Source organism: Bufo gargarizans, chromosome 1 (assembly GCF_014858855.1).
Source record: "Bufo gargarizans isolate SCDJY-AF-19 chromosome 1, ASM1485885v1, whole genome shotgun sequence".
Classification (NCBI taxonomy): Eukaryota; Metazoa; Chordata; class Amphibia; order Anura; family Bufonidae; genus Bufo; species Bufo gargarizans.
Genome location: NC_058080.1, coordinates 73,368,072 through 73,393,491, shown reverse-complemented (window position 1 = coordinate 73,393,491; position 25,420 = coordinate 73,368,072). Strand labels below are relative to the sequence as shown.

General features: G+C 45.3%; 1 protein-coding gene across 1 annotated transcript in view; it reads left to right on the top strand.

Annotated features, from left to right (window-relative positions):
- The window catches only part of WDR1 (WD repeat domain 1), a 51,245-nt gene that overhangs the window by 4,055 nt on the left and 21,770 nt on the right, over positions 1-25,420 (top strand). The window contains exons 3-9 of the mRNA XM_044296427.1: positions 2,159-2,249; positions 4,540-4,687; positions 15,483-15,663; positions 21,779-21,856; positions 21,992-22,072; positions 23,346-23,579; positions 23,660-23,747. Of these exons, the coding sequence (XP_044152362.1) occupies positions 2,159-2,249; positions 4,540-4,687; positions 15,483-15,663; positions 21,779-21,856; positions 21,992-22,072; positions 23,346-23,579; positions 23,660-23,747 (901 nt within the window). The remainder of the gene's footprint in view (positions 1-2,158; positions 2,250-4,539; positions 4,688-15,482; positions 15,664-21,778; positions 21,857-21,991; positions 22,073-23,345; positions 23,580-23,659; positions 23,748-25,420) is intronic.

Here is a 25,420-nt window from a genome sequence, read left to right as displayed (position 1 = left end):
ACGGGCTATGTAGGTGTGTGCCGCAGTTCTCTGGGAGCTCCAGCCTGTACGGGCTATGTAGGTGTGTGTGCGCGCCGCAGTTCTCTGGGAGCTCCAGCCTGTACGGGCTATGTAGGGGTGTGTGCCGCAGTTCTCTGGGAGCTCCAGCCTGTACGGGCTATGTAGGTGTGTGTGCCGCAGTTCTCTGGGAGCTCCAGCCTGTACGGGCTATGTAGGTGTGTGTGCCGCAGTTCTCTGGGAGCTCCAGCCTGTACGGGCTATGTAGGTGTGTGTGTGCCGCAGTTCTCTGGGAGCTCCAGCCTGTACGGGCTATGTAGGTGTGTGCCGCAGTTCTCTGGGAGCTCCAGCCTGTACGGGCTATGTAGGTGTGTGTGTGCCGCAGTTCTCTGGGAGCTCCAGCCTGTACGGGCTATGTAGGTGTGTGTGTGCCGCAGTTCTCTGGGATCTCCAGCCTGTACGGGCTATGTAGGTGTGTGTGTGCCGCAGTTCTCTGGGAGCTCCAGCCTGTACGGGCTATGTAGGTGTGTGTGCCGCAGTTCTCTGGGATCTCCAGCCTGTACGGGCTATGTAGGTGTGTGTGTGCCGCAGTTCTCTGGGAGCTCCAGCCTGTACGGGCTATGTAGGTGTGTGCCGCAGTTCTCTGGGAGCTCCAGCCTGTACGGGCTTGTTCTCCTGAGCTGGCAGGCAGTGGCCGGTTCACACTGTGAGCCTTTCACTCTCCTGCCCGTAGGACGTACATAACTGAGGTGAGTCAGAGCCGCGCCCGCAGACTTCACTTGTGTGATTCATTCCTGAGAGGGCTAGTCTGAATATACCCAGTTATCTTCCAGCTAAAACTCATGTGACTGCAGGAAATCCCAAGCACCCCTCAGGGGCCTAGGGCGCTGAGACATAAGGAGTGTTTGTCAGGAGAAGGGCTCGTTCACACCACCATATGTCTTTTTCAGTGTTTTAGGGCCGTTTTTCTGTGATCCATTTATCTTTTTTCTTTTTTTTCTTTTTTTTTCCGGTTCCGTTCTGTTTTTCCATTCTGTTTTTTCGTATGGCATATACAGTAATTACTTTGAAAAATAGGACCTATTTTATCTTCGAATGGAAAAACGGAACGGGGTACAAACCGTGTGTGTTTTTTTTTGTTTTGCGGTATCATTGAAATGAATGGTTCTGTATACGGAACGCAAAAAACGTTCGTGTGAGCAAGCCTGAACTGTGGACACATGATTGCCCTTTTCCTGACTGTTCCCTCACCCATATGACCCAAATCTCTGCTGCGTGTATGAGAAATGATTGTCTCGCAGGTGTATATAAGCCAGTTTACGTGTTAGTATTCGGTGTTGTGAAGTATTACGGTCATGAACGGGGTTGAAGGACTATTCTTGGGGTGCTTCCACATGTGCCATTTTTGTAGCCTCTAAAGCAGGGGTCAGGAGTGGATTGTAAAGGAAATGTTCTTCTACAAAAGTGGCACATGGCCATCAATATAGGCAAGGGTTCCAAAACCCGGTACCCCAGCCAGTTGGCTGACGGAAGGTTTCCTTTGATTTTGATTTATTATTTTTACCAGGTAGTGATCAGGTCTGGTTTTTGTAGCCAGTCCTACTGAAGTAAATACCATGCATGGACCTTCAGTGGTCGTCTCATGAGGAGGATTCTGGTCAGTGTGGGCCCCAAGAGTCAGACATTTATCATTCTGTGGATCGGTGGTGGTGGCTGTACTGCTGTTAGATCTGGCGGAGATCATTCTGGATCCTGCTACACTCTGCAGCCTGTCAGAGCGGACCTGATGCATTGCTGACATGGCGGCAGTGTGGGTCTAATGCTCTTACCCGTGCAGTAAACCTGTGCACAGCTGGAGATCCCCGATCTGTTGCTCTGTCATGTAACGCCTCTTTAATGGGGATGGATAGAAAGCAGGAATTGGAGAATTATTGCTCCAGCTCATAGATCCGCTTTGATTCCTTGGTTTTATGGTGTTAAATACAATTTCTCTCCATACGTCTGAGACTTGACACTGCTTACCCAGTGACAAGAGGCAGCGCGTGTAATGGGGCCAGGGCTCTTTGCACCTTGAACCTAAGATAAAACGTGCTGGGTCTGTATGTGGCAGTCATTACCTACCTTTCTCTGATCTGCTGTGTTGTCTTATTCCTCATCGTAGAACCCGGCCATTGCAGATGTCTACACCGAGCATGCCCACCAGGTGGTTGTGGCCAAGTACGCTCCCAGTGGGTTCTACATTGCATCTGGAGGTAGGTTACTGCAAAGCATGAAGAAGACTATGACGACTGCTGATTAACCCTTATATAGTAAATGCCTGATATAAATGCCAGTACAGTTAAAGAGCTGACCATTATTAAACCATGACTGCCGGCGGACCTAATTTAGGTCTGGTTACCTGTTTCCCGGTGCTGCGGTTCCATGGCTGCTGATGGAGGAACATGTGACCCGTCCCACCAGTCAGCAGCCTCTGTTCACTTACACCGGGGATGAACAGGGACCCAGCACATGCGCGGTCTGTACCCTGTGTTAGTGACAGGACTGATATGTCCCTCCATCAGTGGCCAATGTTGGGAGCACAGCGCCAGGAAGGGGACCTGCGAGTAAGTATAAATTAGGCATCTGAAACAATTAGAAATCTGAGCCAGTGGTTTAATAATGTCTGTGACCGGCTGCATGTATGGACTACTCCGCTAGTAATAGACGATGGCCAACCCTTTTTAAAATTTTCCATAATGATGGAGCCTTCTGCTTTTGGTGCCGCCCACTGTATAGTGTCTGGCACCAGTGGCTACCTACAACAGTGACGGTCCCCACTGATCTCCTATGGATGACCTAGCCTGAGAATAGGCCATCATTATCCTTTTACACAGGTTTAGGTTTGGGCCAGTTATCGGGAACAATCCTTCCTTTGTGCACTCATTCCCGATAATTGTGACTATGCGCAAAGCTCTTGATTGTCTGGTGACTTGATCATGTCTGCAGCACATCGTCCTGTGTGAACAAGGATATGCTGCCGACAAACAATCTGCATGGGAAGGAATGATCGTTTTATCTCTTTCATCCCTATACAAAGGAGGATGACTGCTGCATGTAAGTGCAGCGCACACACGTGGGTAATGCTCGGGAACTAACAGTACGCTCCCAATCATTTCCCTGCGTGTCAGCTCTTGTAAATTGGCCCTTTTACCTCTTACTAGTTAGTGGGACAGTATTACATAATTTACAAGGAAGCAGTACTATTTGTGGCTACGTCATATACAGAGAACTAGATTGAGGAAGTACTGTCTGTGCCTATATCCTTTATACAGTGAGACAGGATGGCAGTACTATCTGCCTACATCATTTACTGGGGGAGACTGGGTGGCACTACTTTTTATGCTGGCATCATTTAGTGGGAGAGATTGAGATGTTGTACGGTCTGTGCCTGCATCATATACAGGGACCTAGAGTGAGTTAGTACTGTCTGTGCCTTTATATAGAGCAAGGCAGGATGGTGGTACTATCTGTGCCTATCTCCTTTTATGAGACAGGGAGGCAGCACTTTCTGAGTCTATATTATTTAAAGGGGTTATCCCATCTTAGACAATGGGGGCATATCACTAGGATATGCCCCCATTGTCTGGTAGGTGCGGGTCCCACCTCTGGGACCTGCACCTACAAGGAGAACAGAGCCGGGGAGAGTTGTGGCTGGAGGATCCCGGGGGTCTGTCCACCACCAGGCGCAGCTCCCCACCTCTCCCATTGAAGTGAATGGGAGCGCACTGCGCATGCACGGCCACAGCTCCCATTCATTTCTATGGGGCAGACTGAAATAGCCGAGGGCACAGTGCGCCCTCCTCAAGTTTCTCTGCTCTGTTCTCCTCGTAGGTGCGGGTCCTACCTCTGGGACCCGCACTTATCAGACAATGGGGGCATATCCTAGCGATATGCCCCCATTGTCTAAGATGGGATAACCCCTTTAATGGAGGGAAAAATGAGGAAGTACTCTTGGAACAATCCAGGCAGCACTATGCAGTTACTGCTTCCCCCCCCCCCCCCCCTCTCACAGTTTTCTGAGTTTCTGGCTGAACGAGACATTTACCAGGTGTGGGCAGCCACCCGTGCATCTAGCACTCTTGCAGTACAGGTGTCTGGTCTCTCTGCAGCGCCACCACAGGGGAAATAAAGCATTAAAAAAGAACCTTTGAAATCTATAGGCTGGCTGACCGAGAGACCTCCATCAACTAACTCCATGTATAATTTCCTGAGAGAGACAATTTGAAAATGAATTCTGTAGATCAGATACCCCCCCCCCCCTTTTTTTCCTGGGGCTTCCGCGGTCGTAGGTGGGCTCCTCTCTTCCGCGGTCGTAGGTACCTGGCAGGCTCAGAAGACATTGTAGGAAAGGGAATAAGTGAAAGGAGTAGACGCAGCTCGTTTTTCCAGCTCTGTGATAATGAATGGCAGCAGACTGTGTACATAGGACAATTCATTATTCAGTAGGCTCAGTGGCGTCACACGTAATGTGATGATGGAAGTGTCCGTGTGCTTGTTTGTCAGATATCACTGGTAAGCTAAGAATATGGGATACCACGCAGAAGGAGCATCTCCTGAAGTATGAGTACCAGCCATTTGTGGGGAAGGTTAAGGACATCGCCTGGACAGAGGACAGCAAGAGGCTTGCCGTGGTCGGGGAAGGAAGAGAAAAGTAAGTAGCCTTGAAGGATGTGCTGCTGTTTTAGGTCATGTATGTATCCTGATTAGGGATGAGCAAATCGACTTCGGATGAAACATCCGAAGTCGATTCGCATAAAACCTCGTTCTGATATTGTATAGAGCTCCGTACAGTATTAGAATGTATTGGCTCCGATGAGCCAAAGTTATTGCTTCAGTTCTCTTGAAACCGAACCAGAGTTCGGGAAATGGTTTTTACAGTACAAATTAATTTATCAAGTTATTACCCGAAGTCTTGCGAGACTTCGCAAAGCAATAACTTTGTCTCATCGGAGCCAATACATTCAAATAGTGTACATCCGAAGTCAATTTCGCTCATCCCGAATCCTGATCTTTGTGGTTCTTGTAGCCTTCACATGATAGAGTTATTTCCTTTTTTGCTTGCATTCGCAGCAATGGATGCTGATAGGTGACATTATCAGATAGGGAAGTGTGTGCTCAGAACAACGGACGTCTGAACAGGCTTCCCTCCTGGCTGTGTCTGTTCAGACTTCTGGCAGAAGGCCCAGCCGGCATCATCATCGATGGTGTGCACTTGGGCAGGGATCCTTAAAGGAGCACTAAACCTAGAAAAGTAACACTGTTATAGCTGCCCGCACTGTTTGTCAGTCTTCAGCACTTTCTGCGTGATCCGCACACGGTCTAGGCGAAATCCTTCTGGTTATTCTCCAATTGATCTACTCCATCTTTGGCTGGTGGCTGGCTGAAGGAGAGGAGCTTAAAGAAGGGGACTGGCTTAGTGGCTTAACAGCATTTTTGTCCTTGGGCAGCCAGGCCACAGCGTGGAGGCTCCTGCTCCAGACACATTACAGGGGAACATGGCTGGCCTGGAGCGCAGAGCAGAGAGATCTTTATGTAGTTCTCAGTTTTAAAGGGGTTCTCCGGGCTTTTAATATTGATGACCTATCCTCAGGATAGATCCTCATTATCAGATTGGCGGGGGTCCGGCACCTTGCCGATCAGCTGTTTAAAGAGGAGGCGCGCCCCGTGCCGGCGCTGCCTCCTCTCCACTGTTTACCTTCTCGCCGTCGCCTCTGCAGCAAGGATCCATTCACACGTCTGCAAAACGCGGACACTGGCAATGTGCGTTCTGCATTTTGCGGACCGCACATTGCCGGCACTTGATAGAAAATGTTCTATGTACTTTTTTATAAAAAATTTTTTTTTTTTTTTTTCGGGAACAGAATTGCAGACCCGGAAGTGCGGATCCGCAATTCTGGATCCGGGCCGCACATAGTGCGGCTCTATATATAAATGAATGGGTCCCGCAATTCCGTTCCGCAAAATGCGGAACAGAATTACGAACGTGTGAATGGACCCTAACCGCATGGGAACGATCCGTCCCATTGAAATGAATGGGACGGTTAGGTATAATTACACCTGCTGCAGAGGTGACGGCAAGAAGGTCAACAGTGAAGAGGAGGCAGCGCTGGCACGGCGCGCGCCTCCTCTTCAAACAGATGATCGGCGGGGGTGCCGGGTGTTGAGGATAGGTCATCAATATTAAAAGCCCGGAGGACCCCTTTAATTGTAGTACAAGACAAAATCGGATCAAAGGAGGAAGGCTTGGGATTATTAGTAGTATTTTTTTTTTTTTTTTTGAGCAGAGCAATAAGGACACTCGTAGACGTGCGAGATATGACAGGACTCCATATGTCTCTGTACAGCCTCATAGTTGTGTGCAAGAGGCTTTATGGTAAAACCTAGATATTTGGATCTTTTAGATTGTCTATTGAATTAAAATAGTTTTCTGGTCAGCCATGGTCTATAGCAGTAGTCCCCAAGCTATTTTTGTACACGTGGCTTTAAAAAGCTGTTTACTTCACTAAGGCTACTTTCACATTAGCGGCAGCCTTCTCCGGCAGGCTGTTCCGGCGGGTGAAGAGCCTGCCGGTTCCGTGCTGCCGCTAGATCTATGTGGAGTAGCTGTAAGAACCGAAGATCCAGTCCTTTGTGGTGTAGTATCTGTGCTGGCGTGACTGGCCGTACATCCTCTGACTTGGATAGCTGACAGTGTATTTAAGTGCTTTGTCATACCCTCCAAGAACCGGCTCTTAATCTTTCGCACAGTACATTGTAGTCGTTCCAAGGTGTGTGGTGGGAAAATCATTAGAGAGTAAAAGCTTATATTGGTGGGCTTTAGCTTTAAAGGGGTATTTTGGGATTTTTACTTTCAGAAAACTTTTGATATGTTATAGGGACATACCAAAAGTTTTGGTTGGTGATGAGACCCCCCACCTATCTCTAGAATGAGGGGAGAGAAGCTCTCACTTAGGATGATCCCTTAGCTGCACGACATGAGCCCATAGTCTTTCTATTGAGTCCATCTCGCTTCTTGTCCTGCCGCGAGGAGAGAGGACGTGCTAAGCGAGCACTTTTCTGCCCTCGTTCTAGAGAGTTTGCGCGGGTCTCAATGCTCAGACCCCCACCAATCAAAACTTTTGGTATGTCCCTATAACCTATCAAAAGTTTTCTGAATGCAGATCTGCTGCCCTGCACCCACTCCGATCAGCTGTTTCCGACTAGCTCCGTCCCCAGGACTACAGGTTCATACGTTGTGCTGCGGACGGAGCTTGTAACTGTATCGCTGCTTCCATTCACTTCGGTCTCTGTCTACTACACAATAGATGAAGCTGTGTAGTTTCAGTGCCAGAGCTACCAAAACCAGCCGATCAACCGATGATAGGTCACCAATGGTAAATTCCTGGAATTGCCCCTTTAAGGCTACATCTATACAATGAGGTTTGCCTGATAATGGTACGAGGCTAGAGCCGCTGCTACATTATGTGAGTACTTTTACACTTCATACAAATCAGTGGAAATTGCTAGACACGTAGCAGCTCTGCAGGGGAGAGCATTCTCACTTGAAATGCACACCATGCCTCTCAGGTCTGCGGCCCTTGTGGGGAAAAGTAGTACTACACGCTATGAGCACGGGTAGTGATGGATGCCCTGCTAGTGGCTCTCCTCCTGGGCAAATAGGGACATTTATATTGCCCATATCAAGAGATGAGAAGCCGTGCAAGGCCTTGTGAGGGGAAGCTGTGACACCTGGTTGGAGAGACTTACCTGCCATGTCATTTCTCTAATTGATGTGTGAGTGTGCTGTGTAGAAGGTTGGGTTGTGCATGGTCTCTCCTTCCAATCGGATCATAAACATCGCAATGTGTGAAATCTGGCGTTCTATAAAATGCCTAAAGTATTCAGGCAGCGTTCAAAATCCAGTAATGAAGGTCGTCTTTATCAGATCAGCGGGGGTCTGAGTCCTGGCACCCCGTCGATCGCTGCCATCACATGGCATAGGAAAACACTGCAGCGCTCACGGACTGCCAGCCTCTTCCAACAGCTGACCTGGGACCCAATCCTATGTGACTCAGTTATTGTAATGAAAAAGCAATTGGACTATGCTATCTGCACTGTTAAAGCTCTATGTTCTCTATAGCTTAATGACTTCGGGGGTTGTCACAAAAATGGTACTAGGCTAAAAAAAAAAAAAAAGTTCTAAAGTCTGCTTGTTGATGTTCCAGCGTCGCATGGATGGAGCGTTCGTAGCTCCCTGTTGGGAGGGATGACCTTGTATACACTAATTTCTTTATTTCCCTTTCGTTAGAGTGTGATTTTTCACACCCTTCTGTTATAGGTCAGAATCAGGGCATCTTTCTTGGGCCGCTTTCAGACGAGCGAGCGTGTGTCGCACCCAGGACTCGCAGCGCAGCACCCGTCCTGAACTTCCAGCACTGGCAGGGTCACATAGCATTATATAGATTTTTGATGCTATGTAACCCGAGTCCAGAACCTGTTTGTTCAGGTCATCCGTGATTATTTCAGCTCCTCTACTCTCTATAACAGTAATGGCTAACCTCCGGCACTCCAACTATAGTGAAAAACTACGACTCCCAGCATGCTCCATTCATTTTTGTGGAGTTCTGTGAACAGCCAAGCAAGTGTACATCTTGGGAGTTGTAGTTTTACCACATCTGGAGTGCCTGTGGTTGGCCATCACTGTGTGCTGTCCGCATCTCTTCCGTCCCCGTTAAAAATTAATGGTTCCGCATAATTGCGGAACGTATCCGGACCCAAAGTGCGGACGTGTGAATGGACCCTTATGGGAATGCTGAAAATAATATTTCAGTCAGCCCCTTAGAAGCGAGAGGAATGGTGGATTCCTTTGTGCGGATCACTTCCCATTTTGTTCTATGAGACTTCTGAAAAAAGCTGACCGCGCTGCTCCGCTATTTTCATCATTCCCATTGAAATTAATGGAGGGAGACCGTGCATGTGTGTTCCACTCTCCTTCACTTTGAGGGCTCTGTTATAGAGATGGATGAGGGTCCCACCTCTGGGACCCTCTCTTTTGGGATTTGGGGGCATATCCTAGCAATATGCACCCAATGTATAAAACGGGCCTTAAAAAAAAGTCTGAAATCTTTGCTTTGCCTAGAAGTGTTTTGTCCTATGGGAAACTGGATGGGGCCCATACTGAGGGCTCATGCACATGACTGTTGCCTGTTTGTCGCCCCCCCCGCAGATCTGCAAAACACGGATACCGCCTCTCTGTGCGTTCTGTCTTTTGTGGAACAGGACCTCTCGCCCTCTAAAGAACTGTCCTATCCTTGTCTGTAAAACGTCTCCAGGGGGCCACACAGATGGGTCTGCATCGGATTCTCATTTTTTTTGTGTGCATGGGGCCCTCCTATGAGATCTGTGTATACGCCGGCTTCACAGTCATGGCTGAAGTGTGGCGTGATGTCTGTGACTGTTCCTCGACCCATGAGTTGTTTCCTTTGTAATGGGTACAAACCATACCAGAAAGACAACAAATGTTGCTATGGCAGTAATACCACTTTAACCCGGTCATAGGGTGCTGCAGAATTGTTTTCTGCTATGTATGGGGTGGCAGGAGGCTCATTTGTTATATGAAGGTATTTTATTAAGGGCTCATGCACACAAGTGTCCATGTGTCAGCGCATCTCCTTTGCCTTCTGCAGTTTCCATTGTCTGTACCTGGTCGCAGGCCTATTGCAATGCACCCGCATCATCATGTTAGCGCTATGTATTAACCCATGTTCAGATAGGAACTGACTGGTCATAAATTACTATGATGCACTCACTTTGGGTCAGGGGAGCTGTGGACGAAATATGGACCGTCTAGCATATGCAAATGACATGTTTCAATGTTTTAAACCAAATTTTGTTTTCTGATAACCCCTCATACAGGACAGGGATCGGCAACCTTCGGCACTCCAGCTGCTGTGAAACTACAACTCCCAGCATGCCAAAATGTTTGGCTGATTTCCTAACTCCCTTTAGAAGTGAATAAACAACTGGAGTGCCAGAGGTTGCTGATCCCTGATATAGGATGTTAACCCTTTCAGGACCCTGGGATTTTGCTTTTTTGCGTTTTCGTTTTTCACTCCCCGCCTTCCCATAGTCCTACTTTTTTTTTTTTTTTTTTTTTTTTTTTTTTCCGTTCACTTATCCTTTATGAGGGCTTATTTTTTTGCGGGACAAGTTGTACTTTCTAATGGCTCCATTTACGGTTGCATACCAAGTAGTAGGAAGTGGAAAAAAACGCATTTTTTCCCCAATTCTACACCATTTGCAATTCTGAAAAAGGTTAAAAAAATTTTTTACACTGCACTATGCAGTAAAATTGACCAGTTATCTTTATTCTCCAGGTCAGTATGGTTACGATACCAAGCTTGTATACATTTTTCTTGCGTTTTCTATACTGAAAAAAAATTAAAACCTTTTAGAGGAAAATAAAACATTTTTTATAACCATACTCTGACCCCCTATAACTCTTTTGTAGTTATGTGTACGGGGCTGTGTGAGGGCTCATTTTTTGCAGGACGATCTGTTCTTTTTAGTGATAACAATTTGAAGTGTGTGCCACTTTTTGATCACTTTTTATAAAAAAAAATTATTGGGTAGTTGAAGTGACAAAAAATGGCATTTAAAAATATGCCATTTAATTTTGTGATATTTTATTAGATTGGCATTTTTTCGCATGCGGCGATGCCCATGATGTTTGTTTTTTTTTTTTTTTTATTGGTTATCTATTTTTATTTTAAGGAAAGGGGGGTGATTTGAACTTTTTTTTAGGTTCTGTGTTTTTGTAAAAACAAACTTTTTTTTTTTTTTTTTTTTAAGTCCCCTTGGGTGAAAATAACTGGCAGTCATTCGATTGCCCATAGTGTTCATTGATGGCTAAATAGCCATCATTGAACACTTCACTTCATTTGCACTATACGAATATAAGGCTGCCACCTAGTGGCCTGTATTGGTATATTCATCTAATTGACTCTGAAGCCTGCTTGAGGCTTGGGTCGATTACGCAATGTAACAGGCTCCCCAATCTTAGTCGGGGAACGCTGTTACCGGAACGGAAGTGCGCAACTTTCGGTTCCTGGCTGATCAGATGCCGTGGTCACGTTTGACCACGGCATCTGAAGGGTAAGATGTATGCGATCAGCCTTATGGCTGATCGCATACATGTGCCTTGTGTGTCTTCTATTTAAAATGGCAGATACCCCAAGCCTAAAGCACCCGCTGCACGTGCGAGCAGGCGCAATGTTTGGGGACTGGACCTCCGCCGTACTAAGGGGTTAAAAAACACAATCAGTAGATACTGGGGTTATAATTATTGATTATTGTACTACAGAAACTAGATAGGCAGAAGTAAATCATGAAAGGGTTTATTTTTCTCATGTGGCATATGAACACTCCTTTACTGTTTTTGGTTCTGTCCTTTTCAGTTTTTTCTCTCTTTACATTACTTAGTATTCTGTATGCGCAGTGTCGTCATAGTGTTCCTTCCCTGTGCCATCATCAGCCTCAGGGAACGAACTGAGCATGCGCATGCTTGCGCATCGTGAGATTACGGCGCTCTAGCTTTCTGACGTCGGGGAGCAAGGAGGAGATTGAGCATGCTGGGAGGTGCTGGGCTCCTTCACACTGGATTCATCTCAGGGACAGGACTCATCTCGGGTTAATTTGCAAATGTATCAAATCGGTTTTTTTACACAATAAAAGCACACAGAGCTATGGGGACTGGATATTGCGGATGTGCTAGCGGCCATATAGCAACCCATGTCCTCAGCTCTGTACACAAAATCCAGGTGACAGGTTCCCTTTTAATAGCTTCATGCATTCCCTGTGCAATAACAATCTATTTTTATGGCTCTATGTTGTGCCATTCCTTTATTTTTACTAGAAGTCATGAATGAATTGCTATTACCCTTCGGTAAGTGTACAGAGAGGAGGTAACCAGTTTGGGGGTGGGGGGGGGTTGGTGTACCTGCACAGTCTCACTCTATCCAATCAGTGCTGCGATTGTCAGACTCTGCAGGTACACCCCCCAACTGGTTACCTCCTCTCTGTACCCTTACTGCAGACTGCTAGCAATTCATTCATACCTTCTAGTAGAAATAACAGAAGATTGGCACAACGTACAGACAAAAGACATATATTTATTCACTTAGCCTGCGTAAGCCTATTCATTCTCAAATCTATTGAATTCATTTTTATAACATGTCATTTCCTTTTGTAGATTAGTGTGAAAAAAGTAGAGGTGGAAAAAAAACTGTTGGAAAAAAAAAAAAAAAAAAAAAAAAAAATATATATATATATATATATATATATATATATATATATATATATATATATATATATATATATATATGTGTGTATATGTTGTTTTTTTTTTTAAAGTATGGCCCAAAAAAAAAACAACCTATGGAACAAAAATGCAAGAAAATAAGGCAAAAAAGCCAGAATCATGCTGTGATTTTTAAATTCCATGGATCCAAAAAACACAACACAAGTGAAGGAAAAATGCCAAACCCCATAGACAAAACAAAACCTGCTGAAACCACCCTAAAGGAAAAAAAAAAAAAAAAAACAGGTGCCCATAGCAGCCAGTCAGGTTAAGGCTACATTCACACGTCAGTATTTTTCTATAATCCGAATTTCGGTCAGTTTTTTGCGGATCCGTTGTTCCTGAAAATGTTTCCGTATGTCATCCGTTTTTTGCGGATCCGCAAAAAACTGAAACATGTATACATTTCAATCAAATAAAGTTGTTTGGATTTCTTTGAAAAAAAATAAAAAATATTTGCTATGTGTTTCCAGGAACGGATTCCGCAAAAAACCGAAGACATACGGAATGACATCCGAATGTCTTCCGTTTTTTGTGGAACCATTGACTTTGCATTGTACCAGGATCCGATTTTTCAGGAACATAATAGGACCTGTTTTATATTTAAATGGACATGCGGAACGGAACAACGGAAACTGACAGCACACATTGTGCTGTCCGATATTTTTTATTTTTTTTTTCCAGGACCCATTGAAAATGAATGGGTCCTGATCTGTTCCGCAAAAAACGGAACAGATCAGGAAATAAAAAACGGACGTGTGAATGGACCCTTAATCATTGATTTGCATCATTGATTGAGAAGAGGGGAGGAGAAAGCAGGGACTATGCGTTTCTATGAAGCCTGAGTGACTGTCACTAATGAAATGCGTCAGCTAGAAATGGCCAATTGCTTAAGTACCAACCTACATTAGGTGATTGCACAATTGGTAATGGGTTTACAAGCAGAAATTATCCAGAAAACTCAGAGCTGATATGAGTGTTTTGTTTTTTTACTGTGAGTTAAGTCCTATGGGCAGGGTATTTCTGCTTTGGATCATGTGTTAAACACTTTTCAACCCTCTTTTTAATTTTTGTTCGATCTGGTGCTTCTGTGCCCGGCAGCTTTGCATGTGTTCTCCACTGTGTTATATAAATTACTTATTTGTGGTTTGTCTCCAAGACTTTATGCAAATCTCTAATTCAGAATCTAATTGTACAAACCAGAAAAAAAACTGATTTGACAAGTTGCATGTAAACGTCCTCCCACGCAACTGTAGCTGACAAATGTGAGATCTCTAAAGAGTTTAGTTGCCATGAAGATGCCTGAAAGTAACTGAAATTCCTTGAAATATAATTATAGACTGTCTGCTTCTTTTTAGTTGGCATCCAAATTCCATGATTTGTACAGATCCTGCACACTAAACGCTAAAAAGAAATCCAAACCCTTCCTCCCTTCAGCTCCTACTTTCCCTTGGTCCTATTTTTTCATGTTACCATTTAAACTGAGAACTATATAGAGAAATCCCCACTGTGTGTCCCAGGAGCCCAGCCATGTCCTCCCTCCACCTCACCGTCCACTGACGAGCTGTAAGACAAGTGGCTGGAGCAGGAGCCTCCCTACTGTGTCCTGTCTGCAGTAGGTCAAAAAGATTGCTACATGTTCCTTTTAAAGGCAATGTTCACCTTAGGGGGCAATTTGTTTACCATTACTTTTTTACTCATTTTAGGCAAAAAATATTTTTTTTTAATTGGTCTTTAGATAAAAAATTATTCAGCCGTTCTGTCACAAAGGGGTTAACTGTCTAGCTTTGAGAATTCTACCGGTCAACTAGTAACCCTTCGCACTAAATTACTTAAAGGTTATAAGCACTTATTGAGCCACATGCCTATCAGTAAGATAAGAATTGAGCTATGATGAGTCTTTAGAAGGACAGAGATAAGGAGCCGTCAGCTGAGCTGCCTGATGGAACAGAGTGAAAATAGACAGCAGGCTACTAGAGAATCTCAGGGCTGTACAGAGAAAAGGGTTCAACATTTTTAATAAAGACCAATGCAATACTAATTTTAAAAAGAAGCCCCCATAAGTGTACATAGGGGAACCTTTATTAAGACCGGCATTTAGACGCTAGTCTTAATAAAGCCCTAAGCTAGCGGTGAATCTGCCCAAGTTATGAAGAGGCTCTGGCCTGTCCATAACTTCTGCGCATCCAGCGCCAGTTCTAAATGTAAGACTGCTTCCTAGCTGTCTTACATTTAGATCTTCTTCTTTTTTTTTTTTTTCAATGCCTAAGGCTACATGCACACGACCGTGTCGTTTTTTTTGCGGTCCGGCCCATTGTAAACATGCCTATTCTTGTCTGCAAAACGGACAAAAATAGGACATGTGTTTTTTTTGCGGGGCCGCAGAATGGAGCCAGGGATGCGGTCAGCACAGAGTTCTGTCCGCATCTTTTGCGGCCCCATTGTAATTAATGGGTCTGCATCCGAGCTGAAAAATCGGCGGTTCGGATGCGGACCCAAACAGTCGTGTGCATAAGGCCTAAAATAGGCGTAGAAAATGGTAAATGAGACAGGGTTTTCGGCCTCTACCCTTCCCTGCCCCCACAATTTTAGACCTGGCGTGAGCGGGGTAAAGTTGCAGATAGCGGCGCAGCTAACCATTGCGCTGCCATCTGTGCCTGAAATACACCCAATATAGGTGTATTTCAGTATAATCAATAACCCCCATACATAGTCTTTTTATTCGTTTAGGTTGTAAACCTAGTAAATTGGCTAAAACGCTAAAATGTTGTGAAAATCCATGAGGAGACAGAACTGTGGTTAACATGGACACTCGTACCTCGTCCTTGTCTTGTGTTATGTTAGACGCCGTTTATTTTTGTGATGTGATCAGCTAATAATGGAGCGTTGGCCCATTTTCATCTGATGGATGGCCTGTGTACATGGGGTGATGATCGAGCGTTCACTCGGCAGGGCTGAGCTGCATACAGCGCACTGTGGGCCCCTTTGTTCTCTTGCTCGGTGAGGGGCGCCAGCAGTTGGACCCCTGCTGATCCCACATTGGATGAGATTGTTTTTAATGAATAATGCGGCGATGCATCCCATTTACGCCTGTCTTCTCCACATTCAGGTTCGGCTCTGTGTTTCTCTGGGACACCGGCTCCTCGGTGGGTGAAATCTCTGGACACATTAAAGTGATTAACAGCGTGGACATCAAGCAGACCCGGCCCTATCGTCTGGTGACCGGCAGTGATGACAACTTCTCGGCTTTCTTCGAGGGACCACCGTTTAAGTTCAAGTTTACAATTGGCGTGAGTGACCTGAGGCCTTCTGTCTCTGACCTGGTTTGAACTGTCATTTCATCCCTGCTGGATTTGCTTACTTAGAAATGATGTGGGGGAGAAATAAAGCAGCGAAACCACACGGGATGTGGAATTTTTAGAGCTCAGCGTTATCAGGAGGAGGAACGATGAAACTGTGGGACTTGTGTGTTGGTAAATTTCGACTTCTTTGGGGAAAAGGAATCTTATTTATTTATTTTTTTTCTTCTTCCCCCAGCTATACTGGGGGATCACAAAGATATGTGCGCCCTTAGGGGTCTTGTGCATTGCTTTTCCACATTCCTGATCCTAACCCATAGTTTTTGTGACCGTCTGACTATGCGGAGCCTATAATGTAAGTCAATGGGGAGGGATCTGTTTTTCACTGACACAATATGGTGCAATTGAAAACTGATCCGTCCCCCATTGACTTTCAATGTAGGTCAAAACAGATCCGTTTTGACTTGGGCTTTTTTAATTTTTTTTTATGAATAATGCAAACGGATCCGTTATTAACGGATACAAGCGTTTGCATTATCAGTGTGGATCCGTCTGTGCCGATACAATACGGAACCGCACAAAACGCGAGTGTGAAAGTAGCCTAAGGTCCCTTTCACACGAGCGTGATTTCCGCGCGGGTGCAATGCGTGACGTGAACGCACAGCACCCGCACTGAATCCTGACCCATTCATTTCAATGGGTCTGTGCACATGAGCGTTGTTTTTCACGCATCAGTTCTGCGTTGCGTGAAAATCGCAGCATGATTATTTGTATTCCTCTTAGGCTGGTTTCACACGGGCGTTGCGGATTGGGGCCGGATGCGTTCAGTGAAACTCGCACTATTTTGCAAGCAAGTTCAGTCAGTTTTGTCTGCGATTGCGTTTAGTTGTTCAGTTTTTTCCGCGCGGGTGCAATGCGTTTTGATGCGTGTGATAAAAAAACTGAATGTTTACAAACAACATCTCCCAGCAACCATCAGTGAAAAACGCATCGCACCCGCACTTGCTTGCGGATGCAATGCGTTTTTCACGCAGCCCCATTCACTTCTATGGGGCCAGGGCTGCGTGAAAAACGCATTGCATCCGCAAGCAAGTGCGGGTGCGATGCGTTTTTCACTGATGGTTGCTGGGAGATGTTGTTTGTAAACATTCCGTTTTTTTATCACGCGCATCAAAACGCATTGCACCCGCGCGGAAAAAACTGAACAACTAAACGCAATCGCAGACAAAACTGACTGAACTTGCTTGCAAAATAGTGCGAGTTTCACTGAACGCATCCGCATATTGTGTCAGTGAAAAACAGATCCCTCCCCATTGACTTACATTATAGGCTCCGCATAGTCAGACGGTCACAAAAACTATGGGTTAGGATCAGGAATGTGGAAAAGCAATGCACAAGACCCCTAAGGGCGCACATATCTTTGTGATCCCCCAGTATAGCTGGGGGAAGAAGAAAAAAATAAAAATAAATAAAGGATTCCTTTTCCCCAAAGAAGTCGAAATTTACCAACACACAATGTGCAATGGCAGAGCTGCCATGCCAGGGTGAGGGATGCTTTCTGCAAGGTCTGGTAATCTTTTTTACTTAGAATGGCTTTGGGCAGGCAAGTGTAATTGCAATGCCACCATGAATAAATTCACACGAGGTTGTGGCTGGTTGTGCATTGAAAAGCCCCCCCACCACTGAATACTATGAAGAAGACTCGGGATGTTGGTCAGCAGTGTGACATTAAAGTGACAGGCTGGACTTTATTACAGGGATTGTACCGCACTGTCTGGTTCCCGCTCAGGCGTACAACACTGGGGTTTCTGTGTCCCTAATGATCCATTCTCGGCTGTCCCTCTGAATTATTCATGCCTCCACAACCCGCTGCCTGGATCAATCTGTTTCCGGAGAAAAGCCGTCTGGTGAATCTCTGTTCGGCCTCTGCTTGCTGTGTTAATACTTTAATTAATTTCTTTTTCCAAATGTATTTTCTATTGTGCCCCTGCACTGTCTGCTTATCACCCACGGAACACACTGCTAAGATTTTAGCCATTGGCCGGTAAGGGTCAGGGCTCGTCTGAGCTGTTCGGCAAGGGGTATCAGGAGTCGGACGCCCAGATAGTGATGATGTATCCTGAGGCTAGCTCATCATTGTTGCATTTCAAGAAAAAAAAACTTTAATGGCGTCCATATGTCATCCTTTATCAGGGGCACATGGAATCCCCTCTAGACTCTATACAAGGTATCTGGTTTGTCTGCAATGTTCATATATATATATATATATATATATATATATATATATATATATATATATATATATATATATATATATTTTTTTTTTAAGTGAATTTCTGCCTGTGGGCGCCTGCATTCTCCAGTGAGAGCTTAAAGGGGTTATCCGATATCTAAATTATCCCATCTCCCCATCGCCCGGATCAAAACATCCGGCAACGGGGGTTTGCAGACAATAGCAGGCCGTAACGGGGAGCAGTCCCCTTGAGGCTGATTCTGCACCTACTTATTGCAGACAGAATACGTGTATAAATGAAGCCCCACTACTGTTGGAGTTTTCTATTGAGTTGCCCTTTAAGACTTTCCCCGCCATATTGTGACATGATGACTGAGTGTGTTAATATTTACTACTGCCTTCATTCACTTTCATGACCGTTTATCCACCTGATCCTTCCATGGAAAGTGGATCTGACATCCTGTGTAAATTAATTATTAGTTTTCCATTGAAGGTTTCTTCTCACAGCCATCTACTCTCCTGGTACATGGATAGTGAATCTGAAGTGGCACTGCGCCTTAGGACACATTTTGTATTCCGATGTAATTTAAAGGGATTGGCAGACCCATTGTGTTCACTGAGTAGCCGAACCAATAGCGATCAGATGAGCGTCTCAGCGGCGGTTTTTTAAGGTGTCTCTTAGAAACAGTATATGCTCAGCCAATCACTGGCTGAGGCGGGTCACTGGTGCTGCCAGTGATTGGATGAGTGTGCATTTCAGGTCATTTCCTGTGTGTCGAGACTGTACCAGGAAGTGGGGACTGGAGCAGCAGCAGGCGAGGAGAGTTTTCTTTTATTTTAGGCGTATTTCAGGCACAGATTGGCGATCTGTGACTTCGCCATGTCTAAATAAAAAATAAAAAAAAGGGACGGAAGCTGTCTTAAGGCCAAACATTACAAAGATTGGTGCCCCAGAATGGTAAATGCAATTGACAATATATGGCTAAACCCTCACTCTGACTTTAAAAATGAGACTTTCGCCAATATATTTTTAGATCGAGAACATACTGGAGCCCGCGCACCTCATCAAGGTCTCTCACAGTGGCACGGGACCTAACGTTAACCTACCTGTGCCAGTGGGCAACTACAGGGGCCATATGGGCAATTACAGGAGCATGAGGTCCGACACACAGCGAACAGCTCCCAGGTTACCTCCAGCGTGAAATCGCACATACAATGGGAGGAGGCTGTGAGTCCCACTGATCACTGACTCAAGCGGTGCAGGGCACATGGGTAGGTTAGCGTTAGGTCCCGTGCCACTATGAGAGACCTTGACGAGATGCGCGGGCTCCGGTATCTTCTTGATATAGGAATATATTTACCATTGTGGTGCACCAATCTTTGTAATGTTTTGCTTTATATATATAATCCATCACATCCACATATTGGGCTGTACTGCTTTGGATGTCTTTTTGGTACATGTGGTCCGCTGCAGGCATCCTCCATTGTATGCATTTTTGCTGGGGATTGCTGTTAGCAACGGATCACATGTGCAGCATTTGCTCCCCCAGTTAGAAATGCGTAACAGCATATGGGGTTTTGAGCATTTTCTGCTTTAAGACCTGTGTAGGACGTTTTTGTGGTACATGTGGTCTGTTGCTGGCATCCTCCATTGTTGGGGATTACTGCTAGCAATGGATCACATGTGCGCATTTCTAGAGGTAAGAGCTAATTCCGCAATAGCATTTGGGGTATTTGAGATTTTTTTTTTTCTGCTATTTAAAACCACGTCATTTAGTTATTTCAGAAGCTGTCTTACATTTAGAACTGGCGGAGGATCCGCCACAGTTATGAAGAGCCTGGCGCCTCTACATACCTTCGGCGGATCCACCAGCTTAGGGGTTTATTAAGACCGGTGTCTAAAATGCCGGTCTTAATAAATGTGCCCAATAGTCTTGAAATTTTTGCTGTAGCCACTAAACCTAATAACTGCAGTACAGTGATCAGTACAAACCATAAAGTAGCATTTATCTGCATATCATTAAAGGCAGGGCTACAATGATGGATATCACCTCCTATATATAGGAAACAGTCTCCACCACTCACTATGTGTTACTACAGCTTAACCACTCCCTCCTGACCTTTGCATAGGTCATGGAACATGCCTGGAAAACTCAGTCATTGGGGTCAGCTCCTGTTCATTGTGTCTATGGCCCATGGTGGCTGCTGTAAAGTATCTCTCTATATGCTGTTAAGAAGAGCTCAGGCAGGATGCAGGCCCAATATCATGTTTTAAGGCTAGTTTCACACTAGCGGCAGGGGAGTCCGGCGGGGGAACAGCCTGTCGGATCCGTCCTGCCGCTAGTTCACGTGTGCCCCCGAACTGCCGCTCCGTCCCCATTGACTATAATGGGGGCGGGGGAGGAGTTCCAGCAGCGCACAGCGAGAGGCAGCTGGACTTCTAAAATAAGAAAATCCAGTTTGAAAAATTTTTTTTGTTGCTATCTGATTTTAACTGGCAGAAACAATTTTTGGTGACACATTCCCTGTAAAACAAAGTCGGGCTGCCTGCTAACTGAAGGATCAGATTACATAATCTCTTAGAAGGAGGAGGCAGAAAGTGCAGAGAAAACCAAGCAGACTGACATGATTCAGCAGCAAATGGTGTTATATCTCAACCCATGTGCTTTAGGGCTCTTTCACACTTGCGTTCTTTTCTTCCGGCATAGAGTTCCGTCGTCGGAATGCATTCTGAATGGAGTGAAATCCGTTCAGGATGCATCAGGATGTCTTCAGTTCCGGAACGGAACGTTTTTTGGCCGGAGAAAATACCGCAGCATGCTGCGCTTTTTGCTCCGGCCAAAAATCCTGAAGACTTGACGCAAGGCCGGATCCGGAATCAATGCCCATTGAAAGGCATTGATCCGGATCCGGCCTTAAGCTAAATGTCGTTTCGGCGCATTGCCGGATCCGACGTTTAGCTTTTTTAGAGTGGTTACCATGGCTGCCGGGACGCTAAAGTCCTGGCAGCCATGGTAAAGTGTAGCGGGGAGCGGGGGAGCAGTATACTTACCGTCCGTGCGGCTCCCGGGGTGCTCCAGAGTGACGTCAGGGCGCCCCACGCACATGGATGACGTGATCGCATGGCACGTCATCCATGCGCATGGGGCGCTCTGACGTCACTCTGGAGCGCCCCGGGAGCCGCACGGACTGTAAGTATACCGCTCCCCTGCTCCTACTATGGCAACCAGGACTTTAATAGCGTCCTGGTTGCCATAGTAACACTGAAAGCATTTTGAAGACGGATCCGTCTTCAAATGCTTTCAGTACACTTGCGTTTTTCCGGATCCGGCGTGTAATTCCGGCAAGTGGAGTACACGCCGGATCCGGACAACGCAAGTGTGAAAGAGGCCTTATTCACATCTGTACTGCTCAGTACTTCTCTATAATGTCCTATTTGCTGCTTCTGAGTGATTGAAAGACAGGAAGCAGAATTTACAGCCTTTATGTATTCTGTAGGCAGACATGATGAGCAACTAATCCCCACGCACCAGCTCAGGGACAACTGAGAATTGGAGATGCAGCGGAGAAAGCGGATACACCTACTGCAGCTTAGTAGCTTATTCAAATAGCTATCTGAAAGTGTATCCAAAAAGTCCACATGTCCGCTCTGAAACCATTCAACTGTTTTCTAAAGCTTTTTCGTCAAGCATTATTATATGGATATAACAAGTCTGTATGTCATGCCTCAGGAGGAAAAATAGAAATGTACAACACTCTATATTAATTGCTACGAAATGGTATTGGGCCTTTCTAAAAAGTGATGAATTTTTGCGGCTTTTGTGGTAGACTTGGATGCCAATCTTTTTAATGTGCCTTTTTTTTTCAATACAGGACCACAGCCGTTTTGTTAACTGTGTGCGATTTTCACCCGATGGCAACAGATTTGCAACTGCCAGTGCGGATGGCCAGGTAATGGATGGGGAAATAAATTGGTAGACTGTTTGGCGGGCAAGTAGTGCCCGTTTTGTATGAGTTTGAGAAACGGATACTTTTCTATGGTTGTGGCATTCTTTTCATCCTTGTTTTGTGTTTATTACTTATTAGATTTTCCTGTATGATGGAAAAACTGCAGAAAAAATCTGCTCTCTTGGAGGTGGAAAAGCGCACGATGGAGGAGTTTATGCAGTAAGCTTTCTTTTTTTTTAAAATTTAGTATTGGGTAAAGTATGCAAATAAGCGATCAAAAAGGGAAAAAAAAACTATTCTCGCTAGTGCCACCTTATAGGTAGCTACCCAGTTAGTGTTAAAAGAAGAAAAAAAAAAAATTCTCTTTTGGAACGAGTAAACATTTGCTGAACAGTTATTGATTAATTGGTATGGGCGATAAGGGCAGTTTTCTTTAGGTTTTTGATAAATTGAATATTTTCAGTGATTTTTTTTTTATTTTTTTTATTTTTTTAAACCAGAGCTTGGGGGGTACTATCTCTTCTTGGGGAGAGAATGCCTTAATCGGCATGAGGAGACTTCATGCATGCGCCTCAGCAATTCTGGGACGAAAGGGAAGCAAAAGAGCTCTTAACAAGCTCTGCCTCTAATGCCACCAGATGTAAGGCAGCTATCCTATAAGCCAGCACCTCATCTGCAGACAGCTGTTTCGGTGGAAATTACCCTCATCAGTGCAGAGCAGAGAGCACTGGCTTAACTAGATGACAGGCCTAAGTCAGTATTTGGGGGGTACTATCTCTCCTTGGGAGAGAGTGCCCTAGTCGGTGTGAGGAGACTTATAGGCCATACATGCTCCTCTGGAAAAAGGATGCAAATGAGCTCTTAACGAGCATGATGGCGATGAAGCCTCTTTGCATGCGTCTGAACTTTTAATTTGCCAAAATCAGGCCATTTAGACACCGCTCTGGGAATGCCCCCAAAATGTGCTTTTAGATGTTGTTACCATGGACTCCACAACTTTTGGGATTCTACCAAAATCGAGACTGTGCCACACTGTTGTTGATGGTACCTTTGGACACACCAAGTACAACTGATGTACTAAAGCGTATCCATGGTATTTGTAACTACTACTGTCACATGGAGCATATTTCACGGACTGAGTATGCTCATGTGAAATTGCCCTTGTGATTACCCCAAGAACATGCACTTTTTTTGGTGGGCTGTACATAAGCTCCACTCCTTTGCAGGTCGCTTCAGGGGGATTGTCCTGGCAAAATTGGGAGTTGGTAAATGTGCCTACAGCTACTGTGGTAGGAAAAAGCCTAAAAAAGGAAAATGATTTCGATAGAGGGGCACCAAATCTTTATCCACTTAGATGGTAGTCACCTAGACGGGTCAAGAGCAGATGCTTGGCAACCTGAATGATATCCTTTTATTACTTATTATTCACAAGGTGTGTGGGGTAAAATAACCGGCTGTCTGGCTGTAGTACTAGCTCTTTGTTCTCACACAGATTAGCTGGAGTGCTGACAGCACCCAACTCCTTTCTGCGTCTGGGGACAAAACTGCTAAAATCTGGGATGTTGCCGCTAACTCAGCAGTCACCACGTTTAGGCTGGGGACAGACACGCTCGACCAGCAGCTGGGATGCTTGTGGCAGAAGAATTACCTGCTGACTGTTTCTCTGTCTGGCTACATCAACTATTTGGACAAGAATAACCCAGACCGACCCCTACGTGTGATCAAGGTATGGTGGGCGCCATAAATACTCTGATAAATGCAGTGCCTGGGGTTATTGACTGATTAATGAATGTTTCCCCTTTTTAGGGTCACAGCAAGTCAATCCAGTGCATAACCGTCCACAGAAAAGATGGGCAGCCCACCATTTATACAGGAAGCCATGATGGACATATCAATATCCTTTTTTTTTTTTAAAAACAACTTGTGGGATTAACGAGAGATTCCTATCACTGAATGTTTGGTATATCCTAGTGGTTGGTGGAGGAGCCCATCTGGAGAATGGAGGGATTGAGGTCTCTTGTGTTTTCTTCTGCACAGTGGTACTTCTAAGGTTAAAGGGTGGTCCTGGCAGGTGACTCTCATGAATCAGTAAGTGGTGGCATATCCTGGCTATAAACCATCACTTAAGATAGTAAAAGGAACGGTAAGGAAACCACTCTGTTCCTAGTCATCTCTGTGCCTGTGCTACAGCATGGGAACTAGAGGAGCCCTTAATTTTTATTTTTGTACCCCCTTGCTGTCAAGGTTCATAGTCAGTAGGGTCTGTCGGTGTGGATTCATTGTAAAACGGATAACTAGTGTTGAACATCAGGCACATTGTAGATTTTGCTTACCACTGTGTTGGCTCTGAGATTTACTTGTCTCAACCATTCATCTGTCCAGCTCTCTTCATCTTCCTGCAGACCCTGAGCTCCTTCACTTTTGTTCCATGCTGTCTAAATATTTCCATAAAGGGAAATCAAGCTGTTAGACTATTCTGGAGAGCATGACTAAATTTTTCCCTTAAAATGTATATGTCCCTGTTTCTATGGGGCACTTCATTTTTAGAAGGATCTGGGCATATAACAGTCTTCCTCACTGATGCCAGTGTGCAGGTTCCTCTGCTGTTTGATGGTTCATATGCAGATTCTACTGACGGAGGGCGCGGGGGACTGATGTGTGTATCGCGCTCTTCACACTGGAGCGTGCTGTCAGGTTTCCATTGTCCCTGGAGGACAGAAGAGTGTGGTCTGCTGCTATATTCTACCAAGTAAAAAAAACAAACCCGTTAAAGGGGTATTCTGCCTTGGACAGGATATAACAGTTTGGTCAGAAGCCGCCTGACTGCACAGCGCTTGAATATTTGCAGCATTCCCATAGAATGGATGCAGCATGGGAATGCTCGACCTGTTCCTCCATTCGTACTGGGGCATTGGGGTCTCAGTGGTGACACCACCACAGATCTCATTATCTTCTACCCCGTGTCCAACAATACCTCTTTAATAGCAAGCTAGGTCCTGCAAATCCATACTACATCCAGTGCAGAATGAGTCAAACTCCAATGTGAAGAGCTTAAGATGAGCGGCCATCATGTGAGTAGTGGCAGGACAATGACAAATGGGGTTTAACTATTTGAACCCCCACAGTTCATGAGTATGGGGGGTTCTAGGCCCTGTTCCCTAGGGAGTAGTGTCTTTATGTGCACGGTCACTATTCTTAGTCTTTTTAGCGGACAGAAATTGCTCCCCATCAGTTACTCTTTTCAGGCACATCCATTGTCTTATGAGCCCTCCCAGAATACCTACATGGACGAGAATGGGTTTTTCTATCAGTCTGCAATGTGCAGTCTTCCAAATGTGCAGTCTGCAAAATGCGTAACGCATATGGCCGGTGTCCGTATTTAGCGGATCTGCAATTTGTGGACCGCAAAACACTTGCGGACGTGTGAATGAACCCTAATGGGGAGGATTGAAATTCAGCCACAGGCAGATGTCTTACTTATTCATAATATCTACAGTACAACTGGATTCAGTCCCCCCCCCCCCTTCTCCTTATGACTGCATCCATGGAGAGACCGCCTCCTCCTCC